The 23,650-nt window shown below is 49.7% G+C and overlaps 1 protein-coding gene across 1 annotated transcript in view; it reads right to left on the bottom strand.

Annotated features, from left to right (window-relative positions):
* The window catches only part of LOC123764810 (DNA-dependent protein kinase catalytic subunit), a 746,996-nt gene that overhangs the window by 75,284 nt on the left and 648,062 nt on the right, over positions 1-23,650 (bottom strand). The window contains exon 43 of the mRNA XM_069302649.1: positions 5,521-5,646. Coding sequence (XP_069158750.1) covers positions 5,521-5,646 — 126 coding nt within the window. The remainder of the gene's footprint in view (positions 1-5,520; positions 5,647-23,650) is intronic.

The raw sequence follows: 23,650 nt of genomic DNA, 5'->3' as shown, positions 1-23,650 counted from the left end.
ACGTACCAGTAAAACGGGAAGGAGCAAAACTGTCCCAAACCTTCGAGAACACATAGAAGCAAACACAAAGGATGGCGATATACTAAAGAAATTGTTCACGACTTTTGTTAGGCCAAAGCTAGAATAATGCAGCAGTTGTGTGGTGCCCATATCTTAAGAAGCACATCAACAAACTGGAAAAGGTGCAAAGACATGCTACTAAGTGGCTCCCAGAACTGAAGGGCAAGAGCTACGAGGAGAGGTTAGAGGCATTAAATATGCCAAAACTAGAAGACAGAAGAAAAAGAGGCGATATGATCACTACATACAAAATAGTAACAGGAATTGATAAAATCGATAGGGAAGATTTCCTGAGACCTGGAACGTTAAGAACAAGAGGTCATAGATATAAACTAGCTAAACACAGATGCCGAAGAAATATAAGAAAATTCACTTTCGCAAACAGAGTTGTTGATGGTTGGAACAAGTTAGGGGAGAAGGTGGTGGAGGCCAAGACCGTCAGTAGTTTCAAAGCGTTATATGACAAAGAGTGCTGGGAAGACGGGACACCACGAGCATAGCTCTCATCCTGTAACTACACTTAGGTAATTACAAAGGACGAAGGCACAGAAAAACCCAGTCGCACCCGAGACCAAAAGTCATGCAGAACCCCAAGAAGAGGGGGGACATGACGGAGAAGTCCGGTCCTGGGAAAAAGGGGCGAAGAACGTAAAAAAATACTCACCGACAGGACGGAAGTAACGGGCATAATGGACACGGAACCAAGCCCGGGGAGTGGCCGATGCCCAAATACTCGTGTGGAGAGGGGGGAAGGAAAAACCCCACTCCACAAAACCACAAGCCCTGCCCAGAGGGGTAGAAAAATCATGGCGGGGACCAACGGGGCCTGAGGCCCCCCACGTCAGCCCCACCCCAGCCCCAGGAACCCACCCGGCAGGCACCGGGGCTGAGCAGTCCCCCCAAAGCCCAAGCCTCAACAAAAAACTGGGGCAGCCGTGAAAAGCACTAAGGAAGGGAGTCCACTGGCAGACTCTTACAACAAGTCTGTAGGAAACAAGCTCGAATACCCCCGTTGCTACCACGGAAAGGGAAATCCCCGAGACCAACAGTCTCAAAACCATGGAAGCCCCGCCCCGACCCAGAACCCACAGACGGTAAAGACCCGGATGTAGAGATGAAGGGGGGGGAGGGGACGCGACAAGACCACCAATGAAAACGGGGAAGCCTCGGGGCTTCCGAGGAGCAAACAACTAGCGCGTTGCCACTGAAACCTAATATGCAATGCCTGTGCAGCCTGCACCCACATAGTCAGCATAAGACTGGGTAACCAAGTCAAAACAAGCAACAAAACTTGCAGGACCCCGGGCCGAAAGTGCCACCGACCCCACAGGCTGCAGACGGAGGCAAAACCTTGAGAGTCACTTTGAGATAAGGGGATAGAGCAACCCTCAAACTCGCACAAAGCGAGGGGGGGGGACTCCGGGGGCCACATCTATCAGGCCCACGCTCCCCTTAGGGGTTTCCCAGGGTCCCGAGCGTTTACTATATGAGGACTCGTGCTCAGGTAATCCCAGGCAGGGTACTGCTAACTGGCGCCCATGGTTACCGAACAACATTCTAAGAGCTGAACCCCCGGGACGTGTACACTCACGGGGACATAGCAGGGGAAACCACCGGAAGAAGGAAGAGAACTCGGCACAAAAGGGGAAAGAACCAAAGGCAGAGCCCCCCCCACCAGGTAGACAAACAAAAAGAAAACTCCGCAAGAGTACAGCGTACCCAGGCAGAACAGAGCCGGCCGCTATGATTGGTGAAAACAAGCTGCGCAGCACCCTGCGCCCCACCAGTGCAAACTGCCCCTTACCCTAAGGCGAACAAGGGAGACAGAACCCCCTATCACACAAAGGGTGGCTGAAAACCGAGCAGCAAACGGCCTATCAGAAGCAGGACCCAAGGAACTTGTGGAAGGTAACCCCAAGCCCAAAGGGCAGTACTTACAAGGGCACCTGGGGAAGGAAACCCTAGGCGAATGTAGCCCGAGTACTGGAGACTCACTCCCGGCTCACGCACCACCTAGAACACAGACACTCTAGGTACAGTGCTGAAACAACCACTGGAGCCGGAGCACACAACCTGTGCCATTAGCATCAGCCGAAGAACTGGGGTGTGGATCGCCGGCGTGGTAGGTCTGGGGCTACCCCTTCCCCCTCCTGTGGAGGTGGGAGCTGCGCAGACAGCGGTGCGATGATGGGTGACGTCATACTAGTTTGCTCATTTTTGTTTGGGGAGTTCTAGCCACTCGTTCGGTTTTTGGTTGCAATTTTCATGAGAATAGGGATTTGTTTTGGGACGCCTACCTTTCTGGGTGCCTAACCCGGTCAATGGCAGACATAGAATGCTTCCAACCACACGGGGGTTTCTATAGGCCATTGCTCCCCTTTGCCTCTCTGAGGGGGCCAGGTTCTGGCTCGTGGTCCCCGGTAGGCCCATAAGAACTCCATACACATGACTGATGCCAAAGTCTGACATTAGCATATCAGCCTGGTAAGCTCCGGAGAGCCGTAGGGGCTCCCCCCCAGAAAAAAAAGAAAACCCCGCAAGAGGACAGCGTACCCAGGCAGAACAGAGCCGGCCACTATGATTGGTGAAAACAAGTTCCGCAGTACCCTGTGCAGTACCGGGAGCCGGTCGGCCGAGTGGACAGCACGCTGGGCTTGTGATCCTGTGGTCCCGGGTTCAATCCCGGGCGCCGGCGAGAAACGATGGGCAGAGTTTCTTTCACCCTATGCCCTTGTTACCTAGCAGTAAAATAGGTACCTGGGTGTTAGTCAGCTGCCATGGGCTGCTTCCTGGGGAATGGAGGCCTGGTCGAGGACCGGGCCGCGGGGACACTAAAGCCCCAAGAAGATCTCAAGATAACCCTGTGCCCCTACCAGTGAAAACTGTCCCCTACCCCAAGGCAAACAAGGGAAATAGAACACGCTAGCACACAAGGGGTGGCCGAAAACCAAGCTGTAAACGGCCTAGCAGGGGCAGAATGCAAGGAACTTGTGGAAGGTAACCCCAAGCCCCAAAAGCAGTACTGTAGACACTCGATTATCCAGGATTCGAGTATCCGGCAAATGCCCTTATACGGCCAAAATTGTGACCGGATAAAGTTATCTCAATATCCAGCCAAAATGTCCATGGAAGTCTGATAAAAAATCGAAGCTGGTTAACTTGCGGCCGTTCAGCCACAAGGTGTAGGAGGGGGTAGGGTGGGTGGGTGGTGTCGGCCTTACCTGAACACTTTTTTTTGTTTTTCTTTTGTTTTGTTTTTTTGTGAACAGCATCGCGACATAAGAGAGCGAAAAGGGTAAGGAACAAGGGGTGAAACACACCCCCAGGAACGACGGGACTGATGAACCCGAAGGAACACGGAACCGAACCAAGGGAGGGGTATACCCGAAAACAACAGGAACACAGAGGGAAGGAACAACCCCACTGAGGAACTGCCAGTCCCACACCAAAGGTACAAGGACCCAAGAGGGGCAAACGGGGCAGAGGCCCCTCAGGCAACCCCTCCTTAACCCCGGGAACCTCTACGGCATGACCCAGGGCTGAGATGCACCCCCAAAGCCCCAGCTTAACAAGGAAAAGCCGGGGCTGCCGTGCAAACACTAATGCAGGGATCCCACTGGTCAGACCCATACAGCACGGCTGGAGGAACCGACTCGAATGCCTCCGCCGCCACCCCGGAAGAGGAAAACCCCTGAGACCGCCCGAGTCTCAACCTAACCAGACCCCGCCCCAACCCCAAAACCCGCCTATGGTTCGGAGCAGGAAGCAAGGGAGGAAGTGAGTAGAACAGAAGGGGAGGAACAAGAAGCGGAAGGAGCCAGAGCCGAAGTGACCCCCACCCCCAAGTCCAGACCCCAACCACCAAAAACGGGGCAGCCTCGGGGCATCCGGGGCCGCAAACCAAGAGCGTTGCAGCAACACACACCCAGCAAGCAACGGTGCAGCTGCCTGCACCCGATTATCAAGACCAGTGGCCTGGGTGAAGGAGAGCACGTACCGACAACAATCAGCAGACGACTCCAGGTCACAAGAACAAGGACCCAACAGGCAGCATGGCGGAGGCACAACCGGTGAGTGTCACCCTGAGACAAGGGGACAGATCAACCGTCAAACTCGCAAGATGCGAGGGGGATTCCGGGGACACACCTAGAGGACCACGGAGCCCCCGTGGGGTTTCCCAGGGCCCTTAGCCTTTGGTACACGCTAAGGAAAGCCCAGGCAGGGTAACCGGCGCCCAAATCTACCAACAAACTGCTAAAGCTGAACCCTCGGGACGTGTCCACTCACGGGGGCCAAGCAGGGAGTACCGCCAACAGAAGAATTCGAAAGAAATTCACCTAGAACAGGAAAGGGGGACCATAGTAAAGGCAGACCCCCCCACCAGGCAAAAATAAAAACAAAAGAAAAACCCCGCAAGAGGACAACCGTACCCAGGCGGAACAGAGCCGGCCGCTGTTAATGGTGAAAACTAGCTGTGCAGTACCCCCGTGCCCCTACCAGTGATGAAAACTATCACCTACCCAGAGACAAACCAGGGCAACAAAACCCCAGTCGACTCCAAGGGCGGCCCAGTACCGAGCAGTAAAGGACACAGCGGAGGCAGAACCCAAGGTGACTTGTGGAAGGTGGCCCCAAGCCCAAAGGGCAGTACTTACAGGGCACCTAGGGAAGATAGCCCTAGGCACATGCAGCCCGAGTACCATGGAATCTGACTCCTGGCTCACACCCCACCGGTAGAGACAGTCCACACCTCAAGCAACAGAACTGAAACAAAAACCGGACCCAGAGGCACTCGACCAACCAGTAATACCATCAGCCAAGAACTGCCAGTTGTTGGATCGCCGGCGTGGAGGGTCTGGGGCTCCCCCTTCCCCATCTCGGGGAGGAGGGGGGGGGTTACGCAGACAGTGGCGTGGCGACGTGATGACGTCATGCTAGTTTGATAATTTTGTTTGGGGAGTTTTGTCCACTCGTTCGGCTTTTGGTAGTAATAATTTCACCAAAATAGGGGTTTGTTTTGGGGCGCCTACCTTTCTGGGTGCCTGTCCCAGTCAATGGCAGACATAGAATGCTTCCAATCACAAAGGGGTTTCTATAGGCCATTGCTCCTCGTGCCTCTCTGAGGGGGCCAGGTTCTGGCTCATGGTCCCCGGTAGGCAAGAACTCCATGCACTTTGACTGATGCCAGAAAGTTATACATATCCATTCAGCCTGGATAGCTCCGGGGAGCCGATGGGGCTCCCCCCAGAAATCATACTGTATAAAATAATATAAAAGTAGGGGTGGTATTAGAAGAAAATACTCAAGTGTTCAAGGGAGGATCCACAAGACCTTCTCTGAATACCCTTTTATTCTCTTCTCTCAAGCTATGGGTGCCTGCAATTGTACCAGAAGTCGTACTCCTATATAATACTACTATTAAATGTTTTCATACCTCCTAGAGAGGAGAGTGGCACTCACCAGAGGATCCTCGGCTAAACAAGAGCCCTGAAGCCGAGCCCAGAGTTGGGGCATGAGTAGCCTCATATTCCATGTCTGCTATTGTTGTATCAAAAGTAGACTCTGTTACCCAGTTGAATGTTCCACCTGAAAATTAAAAGTAATAACAAATATCACTTAGCTACTTCAAAAATCTATTTGCTTCTATGTTGAGTTTTACATAAATCCACTGTACAGTCTTCAAGTATATTTTAGTGCCACAATGTAAATCATTACATGAAGTTAGCAATGCATATATTAATTTCTCAATTAAAATTTGAATACTTTATTGAATATTATTAAAAAATCCCAAAATGTACATTATTCCTTTCAGGAAAAGTTACCTTAATAACTCCCTAGCTACTGCACTGGCACCCCAGTTTAACATGTCAGGCTTCTATACCTTCCTCTGTTCACTGAGACCAAGTGCAAATCCCCAACAACATGCTCTACCCCCCATCCGATAGGGGGAGGACCATGAAGGGATCAGATTGAAAAATACTACTGATATTATACATTAATATCATAAGAATAAAGGAAACTGTACAAAGCCTAATGGGGTGTACAAGACAGGGCCTATTTAAAGAATATCTACCTAAATTAATTAAACTGCATGTCTAACCTACACTTGAAACAGCACCTATGTCCACCCTATGCTTGAAACAACACACATGACCAGCCTATGCTTGAAACAACACACATGACCAGCCTATGCTTCAAACAACACACATGACGAGCCTTTGCTTCAAACACACATGACCAGCCTATGCTTGAAACACACATGACCAGCCTTTGCTTCAAACACACATGACCAGCCTATGCTTGAAACACACATGACCAGCCTATGCTTGAAACAACACACATGACCAGCCTATGCTTGAAACACACATGACCAGCCTATGCTTGAAACACACATGACCAGTCTATGCTTGAAACAACACACGTGCAACCTATGCTTGAAACAACACACGTACAACCTATGCTTGAAACAACACACGTACAACCTATGCTTGAAACAACACACGTACAACCTATGCTTGAAACAACACACGTACAACCTATGCTTGAAACAACACACGTACAACCTATGCTTGAAACAACACATGTACAACCTATGTTTGAAACAACACACGTACAACCTATGCTTGAAACAACACATGTGCAACCCATGCTTGAAACAACACACGTGCAACCCATGCTTGAAACAACACACGTGCAACCCATGCTTGAAACAACACATGTGCAACCCATGCTTGAAACAACACACGTGCAACCTATGCTTGAAACAACACACATACAACCTATGCTTGAAACAAATACACATGCAACCCATCCCTGAAACAACACACACATGCAACCCATCCCTGAAACAACACACGTGCAACCCATGCTTGAAACAACACATGTTCAACCCATGCTTGAAACAACATATCTGATCTATGCTTAAAACACACGTCTAACCTATGCTTGAAACGTGTGTCCTTATTTATTGGACTTATGCTAACAGTGTTTCACAGGTGTATATGCTGGATAACTTAAGCATTTAGGTCTTATTCAGCATTGGCTTTTGTTTGGGGGAATTCCCTCCCTGGCAACACTATTAACCCTCAAACCGCTAGGGGCCCAAATGGAATTCACACCCACAGGCGCAACAAAAAAAAAAAAATCCAAAAAATTCTTTCGTCTTATAGAAGTGTTCATTTTTGTTCCCTGATCACAGAAAAAATAACAAAAAAATCGTAGGTGGCATATTTTAGCCACAATAGGGTAGGGAAGTGTGGCAAAAAAAGGGGCGTTGGCAGAGCCTTCGCCAGATGAGGTCTACTCCGCCTGAGCTGTCAGACGGCAGTTGCCACAAATATATTATTACCTAATTATTTCAATGTCTCTGATTGATTTTTTCTTAGTTTTTTTGCAGTAATATTATTCCATACAGTGAATTGTGGTATATTTATATTATAAAATGTGTGAACCATAGCTGTACTCAAAATGCTCCTCCCTCACCAAAATGGCGGCTCCCAACCTACTCCTCTCGCTGTTATCACACTCTATACACATGTTATATATAAGTATCTACATTTGTGTTCACCATATCGAACCACTAAGCTGGTATGGTGAGTGCAGTCAATAAATGGTGGCCACACACAGTCAGAAGACGACGCCACAACCCTCCCTCGCACAGCCTTACGCCTCCCTCCATGGAGCACAGCGCTAAATATCACCACAATCCTGCTATTATCAGAATCCTGGTCAGTTTTATCACAGTCAGGGGGCTTCAGTAATACTATCACTGCTAAATAATAGCAGTATCATATATATTATGGTATTTGTAGGCGATGCTGTGGTCACAAGCTGAACAGCGGTGCTGTGAGCTCGTGCTGCGTGCGCCAGCCTTGGTGGCTTGCTCAATACTGACGCTGTAACACCCAAGAATGTTGGCCTGGATTTTTTTTCTAGGTGGCATCTGGCAACTATCGGTCGTGGCTGTACTATAGCTGCCCCTATCCCAGGCGGGGAGTTTAAATTATAGCGCTAGACACGAAATCATATATAAATGATGTGCACGGTTTCGGTTTTGTCACTGATATCATTTATATATGATATGCGCGGTTTGAGGGTTAACCACCAGCTTAACTACTACTCTGTGGGTTTCAGGTTCCTCCTTTGCAAATTTTTTCAATCTTTCAATGTCTCAGTAGTGGTCTGGCACTTAGTTGCTGAAGCAAGACTTGTTGAGGGGAGGTTGATTGATTAAGTTTGTGCTATATTTTGACTCGTGCAGGAATCAAAATTAGAGATAAATAATGATTGCGTGCTTGTAAGATGCACAATTAATTGACCAGTTCCAATCTATGCACAGCTCCTTGTGTACTTTCTTGTCTCTAGCTGACAAGTCACAGAGTATGGTAGCCAATTATGTAGTCTTTTAAGCCTGGATGAATAGCTTGAAGGCACTTTTGATGTGATGCTTCCAGTCCAGTGCCTCAAGGAGGTTGTTTATATTATATCTCTGCTGGTTGGATAGCAAAAAGTTCACTTGGTTAAAAAACCAGAGTTGAATGTAATGAAACGCCATCAGACTTTGATGTCAGACTTTGACATCAGTCATGTGTATGGACTTCTGTGGGCCTACCGGGGACCACGAGCCAGAACATGGAGCAATATTCTGGTGAAAATTTGCTATCAAAAGCCGAACAAGTGAATGGAACTCCCCAAAAAGAAACGAGCAAACAAGCATGACGTCACATGTCGCTGCGCTGCTGTCTGCACAGTTACCCCCTCCCTGGAAGGGGAAAGGGGGAGCCCCAGACCCCCGTGCTGGCTATCCACCCTTCAGTTCTGAGGCTGGACATCAAAACATGCGAAAAACCGCCGACCGGGGAAGGGAGGGATGCCAGGAAGCCTCCGCGTCTCACCCAGAAAATGGCGTTTCATTACATTCAATGCTGGTTTTCTGGGGGAAGCCCCTTCGGCTCCTCGGAGCTAACTACCCACAGATAAAAAGGAGAGGGACCTACCTGGGAAGTGGTCGCTGCTCACACTGCAACTCGAAATCAAGACAACTGACTGCAACTGCCGACCCAAAGCGACACAGGCGCGACTAGGCCTAGGAATGTACACGAGGTAGCATGCAGCCAAGACCCTGTTCGACCGCCAAAAACCCTGTGCCCGAATGTCAGCCCAGGACATGTTGCCAAAGACGGTAGCAAGAGCAACGAATTGACGAACGCACAGGGATAGACCGCAGGCTGGCAAGCCGTAATAACCCTGCAGATGACCTGGGAGACCTGCACCCACCAACAGAGAAGGGAAACAGGATCGACCTAAAGCGCGTCTCCGGACACAGAAGTTATGGCGCGCAAATAACAGCTGAGGGCCACAACCGGACACAAAACATGATGCACCCCCAGCCTGACAAACCAAGCAACAACAACCCAAGGACCTCTCTGGAAAGCAGCAGTCTCAATCTTTGTCAGAAAAGAAGGAGACGGCTGTAGACACACAAACCGAGCGCCACGATCGAAAGAGCAGAAACCCCTGCGCCAGAGGAGCACGAAGCTCCCCGACCTGACCCCCCAGAGGCCAACACCAATGGGAAAAAGAGCCTCTGAGAAACAATCCTGAACCGAAGGGGCCACAGCAAACCGAGAAGAAGAGGGAAAAGAGAGCACCCTGCCCAATAACCAGGACGGCTCAAGCGGCGCAAGAGAAGGCCGGAGGTGAAACAACGTATGAGAAGGCTTGCGAAACAGCGCAGAAGTAACATCAATACCGAAAGCAAGTTGCAGCGGCTCCGCCAATGCTGTATGACAAGGCGACAGTATGTGGCAAGACGACGGCCTCGAACCCCCACAAGAGAAGGATAAGCCCATGCCAACAAAACACAGCAAACTTAAGAAGGGACAGAGAAAAAGGAAGGACCGCCAAAAACACTCACATCACCACAAAAAAGAAACACGCAGGTGGGACACCATCAACAAAGCCACCTGACCACCAACAGACGGTGAGAGACTCGAGGCAGAATCAAACCAGCCCCACCATGGACCAACTGAGCCTAGAAAGAGGCGGAGCCGTGGGAATATCTCGGGTGAGAACACTGAGCAAGCAGAGCCAGAAACCTAAGCCGGCAAGGAAGGAGATAGAATGTCTGCCGTACAGAAAACTCCCTAACACAAGCGAGCTCATCATGAGATCTGAGATCTTTTGGTCCCAACGCGAGACTCGAGTGAAGGGACAGAGTGAGACCTCGAAAAAGCCAGCTGGCAGGGTAAGCCAGGTAACCAGGAACCCAACCAGGCAATAGGAGAGCCAAAAGACACATACAAAACACACAACAATGAAGAGGATAAAATGAGAAAAACCCAAGATAAGACCAGATGAACAGCCCCAGCACCAGCGGCTAGGGACAACATGAACATGTTTGCTGATGATGCTAAGATAACAGGAAGGATAAGAAACTTAGATGATTGTCATGCCCTTCAAGATGACCTGGACAAAATAAGTATATGGAGCACCACTTGGTAAATGGAATTTAATGTTAATAAATGCCATGTTATGGAATGTGGAATTATAGACCCCCACACAACCTATATATTATGTGAGAAATCTTTAAAGAATTCTGATAAAGAAAGAGATCTAGGGGTGGTTCTAGATAGAAAACTATCACCTGAGGACCACATAAAGAATATTGTGAGAGGAGCCTATGCTACACTTTCTAACTTCAGAATTGGTTTTAAATACATGGATGGCGATATACTAAAGAAATTGTTCACAACTTTTGTTAGGCCAAAGCTAGAATATGCAGCGGTTGTGTGGTGCCCATATCTTAAGAAGCACATCAACAAACTGGAAAAGGTGCAAAGACATGCTACTAAGTGGCTCCCAGAACTGAAGGGCAAGAGCTACGAAGAGAGGTTAGAGGCATTAAATATGCCAAAACTGGAAGACAGAAGAAAAAGAGGTGATATGATCACTACATACAAAATAGTAACAGGAATTGATAAAATCGATAGGGAAGATTTCCTGAGACCTGGAACTTTAAGAACAAGAGGTCATAGATATAAACTAGCTAAACACAGATGCCGAAGAAATATAAGAAAATTCACTTTCGCAAAGAGAGTGGTAGACGGTTGGAACAAGTTAGGTGAGAAGGTGGTGGAGGCCAAGACCGTCAGTAGTTTCAAAGCGTTATATGACAAAGAGTGCTGGGAAGACGGGACACCACGAGCGTAGCTCTCATCCTGTAACTACACTTAGGTAATTACAAGAGAGTAGAAAGAAGACAAAGAACAAGGAAGGCAGGCAGCAAATGGGAACGAAAGGGACACTACCAACAACAGCCCTGGTAGCCTGGTACTCACCTAATTCTGTTTGTAAAATTATTATGTGTAATTACCTAAGTGTAGTTACAGGATGAGAGCTACGCTCGTGGTGTCCCGTCTTCCCAGCACTCTTTGTCATATAACGCTTTGAAACTACTGACGGTCTTGGCCTCCACCACCTTCTCACTTAACTTGTTCCAACCGTCTACCACTCTATTTGCGAAGGTGAATTTTCTTATATTTCTTTGGCATCTGTGTTTAGCTAGTTTAAATCTATGACCTCTTGTTCTTGAAATTCCAGGTCTCAGGAAGTCTTCCCTGTCGATTTTATCAATTCCTGTTACTATTTTGTATGTAGTGATCATATCACCTCTTTTTCTTCTGTCTTCTAGTTTTGGCATATTTAATGCTTCTAACCTCTCCTCGTAGCTCTTGCCCTTCAGTTCTGGGAGCCACTTAGTAGCATGTCTTTGCACCTTTTCCAGTTTTTTGATGTGCTTCTTAAGATATGGGCACCACACAACAGCTGCATATTCTAGCTTTGGCCTAACAAAAGTCATGAACAATTTCTTTAGTATATCGCCATCCATGTATTTAAATGCAATTCTGAAGTTAGAAAGCATAGCATAGGCTCCTTGCACAATATTCTTTATGTGGTCCTCAGGTGATAGTTTTCTATCTAGAACCACTCCTAGATCTCTTTCTTTATCAGAATTCTTTAAAGATTTCTCACATAATATATAGGTTGTGTGGGGTCTATGTTCTCCTATTCCACATTCCATAACATGACATTTATTAACATTAAATTCCATTTGCCAAGTGGTGCTCCATATACTTATTTTGTCCAGGTCTTTTTGAAGGGCATGACAGTCATCTAAATTTCTTATCCTTCCTATTATCTTAGCATCATCAGCAAACATGTTCATATAATTCTGTATACCAACTGGTAGATCATTTATGTACACAATAAACATCACTGGTGCAAGAACTGAACCCTGTGGTACTCCACTTGTGACATTTCTCCATTCTGATACATTGCCTCTGATTACTGCCCTCATTTTTCTATCAGTCAGAAAATTTTTCATCCATGATAGAAGCTTACCTGTCACCCCTCCAATATTTTCCAGTTTCCAGAATAACCTCTTATGTGGAACTCTGTCGAAAGCCTTTTTTAGGTCCAGATAGATGCAGTCAACCCAACCATCTCTTTCCTGTAATATCTCTGTGGCTCGATCATAGAAACTGAGTAAATTCGATACACAGGATCTTCCAGATCGAAAACCATACTGTCTGTCTGATATTATATCATTTCTCTCTAGGTGTTCTACCCATTTAGTTTTGATTAGTTTTTCCAATACTTTCACTATTACACTTGTCAATGATACAGGTCTATAATTGAGGGGGTCTTCCCTGCTGCCACTTTTGTAGATTGGAACTATGTTAGCCTGTTTCCACCCGTCTGCTACGATTCCTGTACACAGGGATGCCTGAAAGATCAGGTGAAGTGGAATGCTGAGCTCAGATGTACATTCTCTCAGAACCCATGGTGAAACGCCATCTGGGCCAGCTGCTTTGTTCTTACCGAGCTCCTTGAGCATATTTTTCCACTTCGTCTCTAGACACCTCTATGTGTTCTATGTTGTTCTCTGGAATTCTTATTGTATCTGGTTCCCTAAAGATTTCATTTTGTACAAACACACTTTGGAACTTTTCGTTTAGTGTTTCACACATTTCCTTTTCATCTTCCGTGAATCTATTTCCCATTTTCAACCTCTGAATATTATCCTTTACCTGCAATTTGTTGTTTATGAATTTATATTTATTATGAATTTATGAATTTGTGTGTGTGTGTGTGTGTGTGTGTGTGTGTGTGTGTGTGTGTGTGTGTGTGTGTGTGTGTGTGTGTGTGTGTGTGTGTGTGTGTGTGTGTGTGTGTGTGTGTGTGTGTGTGTGTGTGTGTGTGTGTTTACTAGTTGTGTTTTTACGGGGGTTGAGCTTTGCTCTTTCGGCCCGCCTCTCAACTGTCAATCAACTGTTTACTAACTACTTTTGTGTTTTGTGTGTGTGTGGTGTTCACACACCACACACACACACACACCCCAGGAAGCAGCCCGTGACAGCTGACTAACTCCCAGGTACCTATTTACTGCTAGGTAACAGGGGCATTCAGGGTGAAAGAAACTTTGCCCATTTGTTTCTGCCTCGTGCGGGAATCGAACCCGCGCCACAGAATTACGAATCCTGCGCGCTATCCACCAGGCTACGAGGCCCCTGTATTCCCCCGGTATACGGGGAATACAGGGTATATACCATATATATACAGGGTATATACCGGTATATACCACCAGGTATACGAGGCCCCCGAGGACTCGTAATTCTGTGGCGAGGGTTCGATTCCCGCACCAGGCAGAAACAAATGGACAAAGTTTCTTTCACCCTGAATGCCCCTGTTACCTAGCAGTAAATAGGTACCTGGGAGTTAGTCAGTTGTCACGGGCTGCTTCCTGGGGTGTGTGGTGTGGGGAAAAAAAAAAAGTAGTTTGTAAACAGTTGATTGACAGTTGTGAGGTGGGCTGAAAGAACATAGCTCAACCCCTTCAAAACACAACTAGGTGAATACAAAATAGGTGAATACAGAGCTGTTGGTCATGTCCCAACAAGTCCCACCAACAACACACAGAGTTGCCGGTTATGTCCCAACACAAAATGACTTAACTGGAAAAGGTGCAAAGCTTTGCCACCAGAAGAGTACCCGAACTGAGGGGTAGGTTCAGGTACATGGCGGAGGTACCCTTGATTGACTCAAGTATGTGCTGGACATGTATACAAGTGGGAGCGGATGGGTATAAACAGGAGCCGCCTCGGATGGGCCAATAGGGCCTCTGCAGTCACCCGTGTTCATATATTCGTATCCAAAAACCACGAACCAGCGCCTGGCTGAAAGAGACACCAGACCGCATAAACTCACCTGCAGAACGTAGGCACGAACGTGTCACGATACAACGTAGCTGAGAAGATTCCAGGTGCACCGCCAGAGCAAGAAGGCCAGAGCCGCACATGCAGGAGAAGAGTAGGGTAGAGGCGAATGAGGCTCCCCACACCCATATGCAGGGAAAAACCCGGCGTCCTCCCAATAGTGGCAATCCAGAACATGCCCAGTAGCTACGGGGCACGGACTGGAGAGATGAGAGGAGCGAGAGGCGAAGCACCTGAGAGAAAAGGACGTTGAACACCAGCACTTGTGTACACCGCCCAGAACCAAAGCAAACTCCCACGGCGCATGCGCAAGACACGAGGTCCGAATCGCACAACCCGCTCAGCGGCAAGGTGCCAACTAGGCGAATTTAAAATAAAGAAAACGAGCAATGCTGAGGCAGAGCACGGCGAGAAGATATAATTACAAAAGAATGAGATAGGACTGAAAACCAGAAAGAAGCATGGAAGAGGACCAACAAGCTATATAAAGGACTGGAAAGGAAGCCACACCGGAAGATGACAAATGTTCCAATAATACGGAAAGAAGCGAAAACCTTCCCGAACTTTCGAGAACACACAGAAGCAAGCACAACCCACTAAGGCACATAAAGGCACAGTCGCACCCGAGACCAAAAGTCATGTATAACTCCGAGAAGAGGGGAACATGACGGAGAAGCCCCGTCCCAAAGAAGAAGAGTGAGTAAACGGAGAAGAGTACCCACCAACAGGTGAACCGACGGACCCAAGGGACAAGGAACTGAACCCGGGGAGGGGCCGACACCCAACAACTCGTATGCAGAGGGGGAAAAGGAAAAACCCTGACTCCTCGTAACCGCAAGCCCTGCTCAGAAGGTATAAAAACCCCGGCAGGGGTGCAAGTGGGCCTGTGGCCCCCGCAAGTCAGCCCCCTCCAGCCCCGGGAACCCACACGGCTGGCCTCAGAGCCAAGCAGTTTCCCCAAAGCCACCGCCTCACAAGAAAAGGCCGGGGTAGCCGGAAAAGTACTAAAGAAGTGAGTCCACTGGCAAACTCATACAACACAGCTGGAGGAACAGGCTCGAATGCCCCTGTCACTACCCCGAAAGGGGAATTCCTCTAGACCGCCCGAGTCTCAAGACCATCGAAGTCCCGCCCCGACCCCGAATCCACAGATGGTGAGGATCCGGATACAGGGAGGAAGGGGAAGGCCCGGCTAGACCACAACAGGGGAAAACAAAAGGGTGCAGACGGAAGCAAAAGCGAAGCAACCAACACCCCCAAGCCCCATCAGAACAATCAAAACGAGGCAGCCTCGGAGGCTACCGGGGAGCAAACAACCTAGCGCGTTGCCACCACCCGTACACAACGTCCAACGCCCGTGCTGCCTGCACTGATATAGTCAGCATAAGACTGGGTAACTGAGTCACAAACAAGCAACAACACTTGCAGGACTCCGGGTTGAGGGTGCCACCGACCCCACAGGCAACAGACGGAGGCAAAAACAGAGAGTGTCACTCTGAGACAAGGGGACAGAGCAACCCTCGAACTCGCACAAACGAGAGGAAGGGGGGGGGGGGCTCCAGGGTCACATCCATCGGACCCACACCCCCCGTAGGGATTCCCAGGGTCCTGAGACAGAACTCTCTCATTCAGGGAAGCCCAGGCAGGGTACTGCTAACTGGCACCCAAGTCTACCAAACAACCTTCTAAGAACTGAACCCTCGGGACGTGTACACTCACGGGGACCTAGCAGGGGAAACCACTGGAAGAAGGAAGAGTACTCAGGACACAGGGGGCAAGAACCAAGGCAGACCCCTCCCACCAGGCAAGAAAACAAAAAGAAAAAGAATACCCCGCAAAAGGACAGTGCACCTAGGCGGAACAGAGCCGGTCGCTATGATTGGTGAAAACAAGCTGCGCAGTACTCTGAGCCCCTACCAGTGCAAACTGCAACCCAACCCTAAGGCGATCCAGGGAGACAACACCCTAGCACATAAAGGGTGGCCGAAAACCAAGCAGTAAACGGCCTAGCAGAGGCAGAAACCAAGGAACTTGTGGAAGGTGGCCCCAAGCCCCAAGGGCAATACTTACAGGGCACCAAGGGAAGGAAACCCTAGGTGCATGCAGCCCGAGTACTGGAGAATCACTCCCGGCTTACGCACCACCTAGAAGACAGCACCACACACAAGGCACAGTGCTGAGAACCCTACTGGAGCCAGAGCACTCGACCGTTGCCTATAGCATCAGCCTCAGAACTGAAGGGTGGATAGCCGGCACGGGGGTCTGGGGCTCCCACTTCTTTCTCGCAAGGAGGGAGTATCTGCGCAGACAGCGACACAGCGACATGTGATGTCATGATCATTTGCTCGTTTCATTTTGAGGAGTTCTATCCACTTGTTTGGCTTTTGGTAGCAAATTTTCACCAGATTAGGGTTTTTTTTTGGGATGCTTACCTTTCTGGGTGCCTGATCCAGTCGATGGCAGACATAGTATGCTTCCAACCACACAGGGGTTTCTATAGGCCATTGCTCCCCATGCCTCTCTGAGGGGGTCAGGTTCTGGCTCATGGTGCCCGGTAGGCCCACAGAACTCCATACACATGACTGATGCTAAAGCATATCAGCATATCAGCATATCATACATTAGCATATCAGCCTGAATAGCTCCAGGGAGCCAAAGGGGCTCCCCCCAGAAAAAAATAAAACACAGGGACTTACCCGGGAGGCAGTCAGTCCTCACTTCTCAACGCGAAGTCAAGACAACTGGCTGCAACCGCCGGCCCAATGCAATGCAGGCCCTACCAGGTCCAGGGACATTGACAAGGTAGCGTGCAGCCAGGACCCTGTTCAATCTCCAAAAACCCCATGCCTGAATGTCAACCCAGGACATGTTGCCAAAGACAGCAGCAAAAGCAGCAACCTTACGAACCTCGTGGGCATGGGGATAGACCACAGGCTGGCCAGACCGAATAACCCTGAAGACGACATGAGAGACCCGAACCAGGGAACAGGAAAGGAAGGAAACCAGGTCAACCCAAAACGCATCCCCAGCCACTGAACCCGTGGCGAGCATATAACGGCGGAGAGCTTTCCCCTCCAGACCTCTGGAGGGGAAAGCAGAAAGAGACTGCTGCTTTCCCTTCCGGAAAGCAGAAGTCTCATTCTTCGCCAAAAATGGAGACGGCTGCAAACAAACAAACCTATCATCAGGACCGAAGGAGCAGAACCCCCTGTGCCGGAGGAGAGCATAAAGCTCCCCGACCCAACCCCAGAGGCCAAAGCCAACAGGTAAAGAGCCTTAGAAAAAGAATCCTGAACTGAAGGGGCCACTACAATCCAAGAAGATAGAAAAGAGAGCACCCAGAGTTGTGCCTGTCCAAAGACTGGGACAACTCAGGAGGTGCATGAGCAGGCCAAAGATGAAACAACGCACAAGACAGATTGTGGAACGGGAGCAGAAGTAACATCAACACCGAATGCAAGCTGGAGCGGCTCCACCAGTGCAGCATGATACGAGGCGACAGTATTTGACATAAGATGATGGTCCTGGAACAACCACGAAAAGAAGGACAAAACAACCCTATCAGAGACTAAAGTACATCAACGCAGTGATAGGAAAAAATGGAAGGACCGCCAGGAAACATCATACGACCGCCAAAACGAAGCACACGGGTGGGAAACCAACAACAAAGCCACCTGTGTCTCATACAAGTGATGATAGACTCGAGTCAGAAACTCCAAACGCAAAGATTCGAAGAGAAGAATGAACCAGCCTTGTATCGGGCTGGACCGATCTGCTGATAGAGGCGGAGCCGCGGGAAGAACCTCGGGTTCGGACACCGAGCAAGCAGCGCCTGAAACCAAGGCTGAGCTGCTTACCAAGGAACCATAAGGACAACCCTCCCCTCGTAAGTCTCTAAGCGAGACAGGATCTGGAGCAACAGATGAACCGGGGGGAAAAAAGGTACAGGTAACCCCACCTCGCCCAGTCTTGCCTGAAAGCGTCGACCCAGCCTCACAGTTGGGGAAGGGCGACACGTATACTTGGAGACGCCACGACCATGCCAATGCGAAGAGACCCACTTCCAAAGCCCCGAATGCCTAGCAGAGCCAACTGAATGAGTTGGAGTCGACCGTCCATTCCGTGGACAGGGAAATGAACCAGGACAGGCCGTCCGACAGGACATTGGACACCCACCTGGACGTGAACCACCAGGAGAGCCAAACCCCGAGAACTCAGCAGACGAGTCACTCAAAGCGACCAGCTCCAAAGAACCAAGGCCTGCTCGTGTCACGTCTTTCATTTTGGTATCAAAATGTTTGCAATAAAAAGGCGCATATTTTAAAACTAGTCTCATAAGAATAGAGCAATAACTGGAATTTTAACAAATATTTTAATTCTTGAAGCTCATCATCATAATTATTTATATCTTTATAGTGTTCTGACATAAATTTTTGTGTTACATCTTTCATTTTGATATCAAATTGTTCGCGACGTAATGGCGCGCATTTTAAAACTAGTCCCAACATAATAGCACAATAAATAGAATTTTAACAAATATTATAAAATTTTGACTAAAAACCTATTTATAATCATATAAGTGTTCGGACATCAAGTTTCATGTTACATCTTTCATTTTGGTATCAAATTGTGCGCATTCCAGATGCGCTTATTTTGATACTACCCCGAGATTTATTTTCATTGGATAAAAAATGAATTTTATACAAATATTTTTTGCAGTCGATGCAAGTTTGGTAAATGCTTAGAGTCCTCGGTTAGGACTCGGCAGAAAAAAAAACAGCGTTGAATGTAATGAAACGCCATTTTCTGGGTGAGCCCCGGAGGCTCCCTGGAGCTTATCGGGCTAATGTATGTTATATTAGACCGGGACATTAGCTAAGGAGTTCAGACCTACCAGGGACCAGCGCCAGAACCTGGCCCCTTCATAGAGGTTTCAGGGAGCAATGGCACTGGAAAACCCTCTTGTGGTTGGGGTTTTCCTTATCTGCCATCGACCGGGGTCAGGCACCCAGAAAGGTAGGCATGACAAAACAAACCCCCACATGGTAAAAAACTAAAACAAAAAACCAAACAGAGAGGTAGAAACTCCCTACAATCCCAAGGAAACAAGCAAACATCACACTTTACTGCCGCGCCGATCGTCCGCACAGCCCTCCCCGCCCCGAGAGGGGAAGGGGGGAGCCCCGGAAATACCGCGCCGGCTGCCAAGCTCCAGTTAGGAAGCTAAGCTTCAACCAACGCGAAAATACCTCCGACCGGTAGGAGGGAGGGTTGCCAGGGAGCCTCCGGGGCTCACCCAGAAAATGGGGTTTCATTACATTTAACGCTGGTTTTCTGTTGGGATCCTCTACAGCTCCCTGAAGCTTCATACTCAAAGAGAAGGAAAAGAAAGGCCTAACCCGGGAGGCGGCCGCCACAAACTTCGCAACGTGAAGCCGAGACAACAGGATGCAACCTGCGACCCAAGGCAACAAGAACGCACAGGAACACACACGCATAAAGAATGGGTGGCCAAGAACCTGTACGACCCTCAATTCCCTGCGCCCGAAATGAGCCCCAGACGTCACCAACACAGCAGCAAAAGCTGCAAACATCCGAACAGCACGGGCGCAAAGACAGACCGCAGGCTGGAAGACTCAAAAAACTCTGCGGACGACCTGAGAGACCCGAGCCCTGAAACAGGGAACGAGGGGAACCGGATCAAACCAAAGCGCATCCCCAGACACGGTACGCAGGGAATGGCAAAAACGCAATCTGACAACACAGGACGCATCCCCGGCCAAACCAATCAAGCATCAATAACCCGAGAACCCCTCCGGAAACCAGCCGTCTCGACCATCGCCAGGACGGAGAAAGGCTGCACACTTACAAATCTACCACCAGTACCAAAGAGCAGAAACCGGAACCGAAGGGGCTACCACAAACTGAGGAGAAGATAAGAAGGCACCCTGATCAGGGACCAGGACAGCGCAGGCGACGCATGAGCAGGTCGGAGGTGAAACAAAACATGAGAAAGCGTACAAAACGGGGCAGATGTGACGTCCACCCCGAACGCAAGCCGGAGCGGCACCGCCAGCACCGCATAAAACGAGGCAACAGTAAGAAAACATCAAATAACTGTAGTCCAGAAAACCCAAGAAAGGACAAGACAACCCGATGCAAAAGAGAAGACAACGTACAAAGAGCAAGAAAAAGTGCATAGAAACACCAAGACCGTCATACTGTCGCCAAGACGAAGCCTGCAGGTGGGACACCGTCAACAAGGCCACCTCAACACCACAGAGATGGTGATACCTGCGTCAAAAAACCAGATGCGAAGAGCCGAGGAAAAGGCCGAACCAGTCATGTACAGGACCGATCCGACCTGCCAAAAGAGGCGGAGCCGTGGGAAAACGCCCCAGGTTCATACACCTTTCAAGCAGTGCCTGAAAAGAAGCTGGGCAGGCCACCAAGGAACCATAAGGACTGCTCTCGTGGGAATGGGCTGCAACCGAGCCAGAACCCGAAGCAAAACCTGGACTGGGAGAAGAGAAACAGGTACCCCCACCTCGACCAGTCCCGTCGAAAAGCATACAACGTGAACGCCACGCAGGCGGGTAAGGGCGCCACATAAAATGGGCGACATCTAGACCACGCCGACGTGAAGAACATCCATGGCCAGGAGTCCATACGTCCGCAGAGCCAGCGAAACGAGTCAGTGACGACTGGCCAATGCTCGAACAGAGGAATGAACCGAGACAGCTGTCCGCCAGGACGCAGGACACACCCTGGACATGAAACTCAAGGTTAGCCAAACCCCGAGAATCCAGCAAACGAGCCACTCTAAGGAACCAACCCCAAAGGTCAACACCTAAGAGAAACCCTGTGGTTCTGGCAAGAACCGCCAGAGAACAGTCCGAAAGGAGCGGAATGGCAGAGCACCAAGTGACCCAAACCCTCCAAAGCACAAAACCAGACAGCCACGAACTCCCGAACCGTGCTGTGAGCCCGACGGACGGACAGACTCCACCATCCCCGGCCGACCTGGTGAGCACTGGTCACAAAAGCCCCAGCCGAGAGATGATCCGTCTGTGAACACATCGAGCAAAGGCTTGGGGAGGTGCCAAGGCACGGAACCCCGAAAACCCAAAAGAGGAAGCTGGTGACGCAGCACCAACACAAGATCCCCGGAGGAACAAACCCAACGATTGCAAGAGGTGGAAGGGGAGTCTCCGAAGGAACCAACAGATGCCGAAGCCAAACCCAACCCCGCGGGCAGACCAGCATGTCAAAGTTCAGACTCCCGCACAACCGCTCGAGCAACCCGGGACCCCCTCATGCACAGCTGAAGGCGGGACCACAGCCGCAGTAACACTTCTGGAGGAAAAGACAAGGAGTGGCCCAAGAGTCCTAAACAAGGCCCAGGTCCGAACCCGGGACGGAAACAGATGGAATGGCCTCCAGATCACCAGGAAACCAAACCCGGCGATCTGGAAAGAACCACACCCCTGGCGAGCAGACAAACGGACCGACTGGGAGCCCACACCAGCCAGTCGTCGAGGTAGGCCAGACACTGAATCTCAAGCAGACTCAGACAGGGCACCAAGATCCGGTAGAGATGCAAATATACACCCAGTGCCAATAATTGACCGGGAGGTCCAGGGCCACCATCCAAGCACCCGGCCTCAACAGAAGCCAAACAGGAGACAACAGTCCTCCTAGAAGGGCATAGAAACCAGGGCACAGACTGAAGAAGTCCAGAAGAACCGCAGATTCGAAGGCCCATGTCTGCAAAGAGCAGATGGGAACCCCAGAAGGATGGGGCGGATCGACCACGCCCACCAAAATGACAAGACAAAGCGCAGGGGAAGAAGCTCACCCCACCAGCTCTGAACCCCCCAAAAGGGGAGAAGCCGTCGACTGCTGCCACCAGAGGCCGGAAGACAACCAATAGCACCCACCAACAGCAGGACCATACGAGAGTCAACAGAGCAAGCTGCTCCCCCAGCGCCCTGTCAACAGAGAAGGGAACAGAGCCCCTTCCGAAAGAAAAAGAACACATATACATATATACATATCATGTATATATGTGTACATGTATATATGTACAGTACACATACACATACATATACACATACACACAAGGTATGTGCCACACACATGTGCACGCACACACACACACAGTGTACACAAGTACATGCGTACACACACACAAACACTTGAAAAGAAAATTACAAGCCGCCGACCAGTGGGCAGAGCACACGCCAGCCAGGCAAAAAGGGGCCCAAGAGAAATAAACCTCCAGAATGAAACCAAAGAACCCAAAGGAACCCGGAATCGAACCAGGGGGAGGCCAAACCACCACATTTTGCCGGTGCCACAGAAAAGCAAAGCACAGCCCCCAGACAGAACCCCCTGGGAAAACGGTCATAACAGACCTGAAAACCGAAGGACAAGGTGTGGGAGCAAGCACAACAGCCAAGGACACTGAGCCCAAACCCAAAGGTTCAGACCCAAAACAGACAAAAATGGGAAACCCAGTGTAAAATCAACACTCAAATGAAGAAACGTTCCCAGAGGAACAGGAAACAGGCAGAAAACACCAGAAAAGCAAAGAAACGACAACAGGAGAATAAAACCCCTGAAAAAAGGTGAAAACTCACCCAAGCAGCTCGCTCGCACACCCAGTCGCATGTAAACAAACCACAACGCCGTCCTGGTGGCCACGCCGGGAAACCGGCAGACGAAAATGGCTGCCAGCAGGGGATGTGACTGACGCTAAAGAAACGAAAACACGCCAGTAAAAGTGGGAAGCAAGCAGACTGGATGGGCGAAAAATGCCGCCCAAAAACAGAAAACCCAGGCAGGGGCAAACTGCCCCAGAACTGCTAGCAGGCATCCCCCACAGCCCTGGGAACCAGCAACAGAGACCCCGGGGCAGAGCCGTCCTCCAAGCCCTCCACCCGTAAAGAAAAGCAAGAGTTCATGGGAAAGGCAGCAAGAAAGGGCCGCTGGTAAGACCCAGAAGCCTTGGCAGGAGGAACTGGCTCGAAAACCTCCGTCCCCCAACCCGAACAGGGCAGCCCCTGAAAACCGCCAGAGTCTTGGCTCCAACTAAACCCCGCCCCGACCCCGAAACCCGCAGACGGTCCGGAGCCGGGAACAGCGAGGTAAAGGGGCGAACAGCACCTAACCAAAACGGGGCGGCCTCGGGGCATCCGAGTGGGAAACCAACCTAGCATAATGCAGCAACCTAACCTAGCTTGCAACACAGGATGCCGCCTGTACTCTGAACAGTAATAACATCAGGAGAGTACTGGATAACAAGCAGAGAA

This window comes from Procambarus clarkii, chromosome 48 (assembly GCF_040958095.1).
Source record: "Procambarus clarkii isolate CNS0578487 chromosome 48, FALCON_Pclarkii_2.0, whole genome shotgun sequence".
In the NCBI taxonomy this organism is placed as follows: domain Eukaryota; kingdom Metazoa; phylum Arthropoda; class Malacostraca; order Decapoda; family Cambaridae; genus Procambarus; species Procambarus clarkii.
This window is presented reverse-complemented; position numbering and strand designations above follow the sequence as displayed.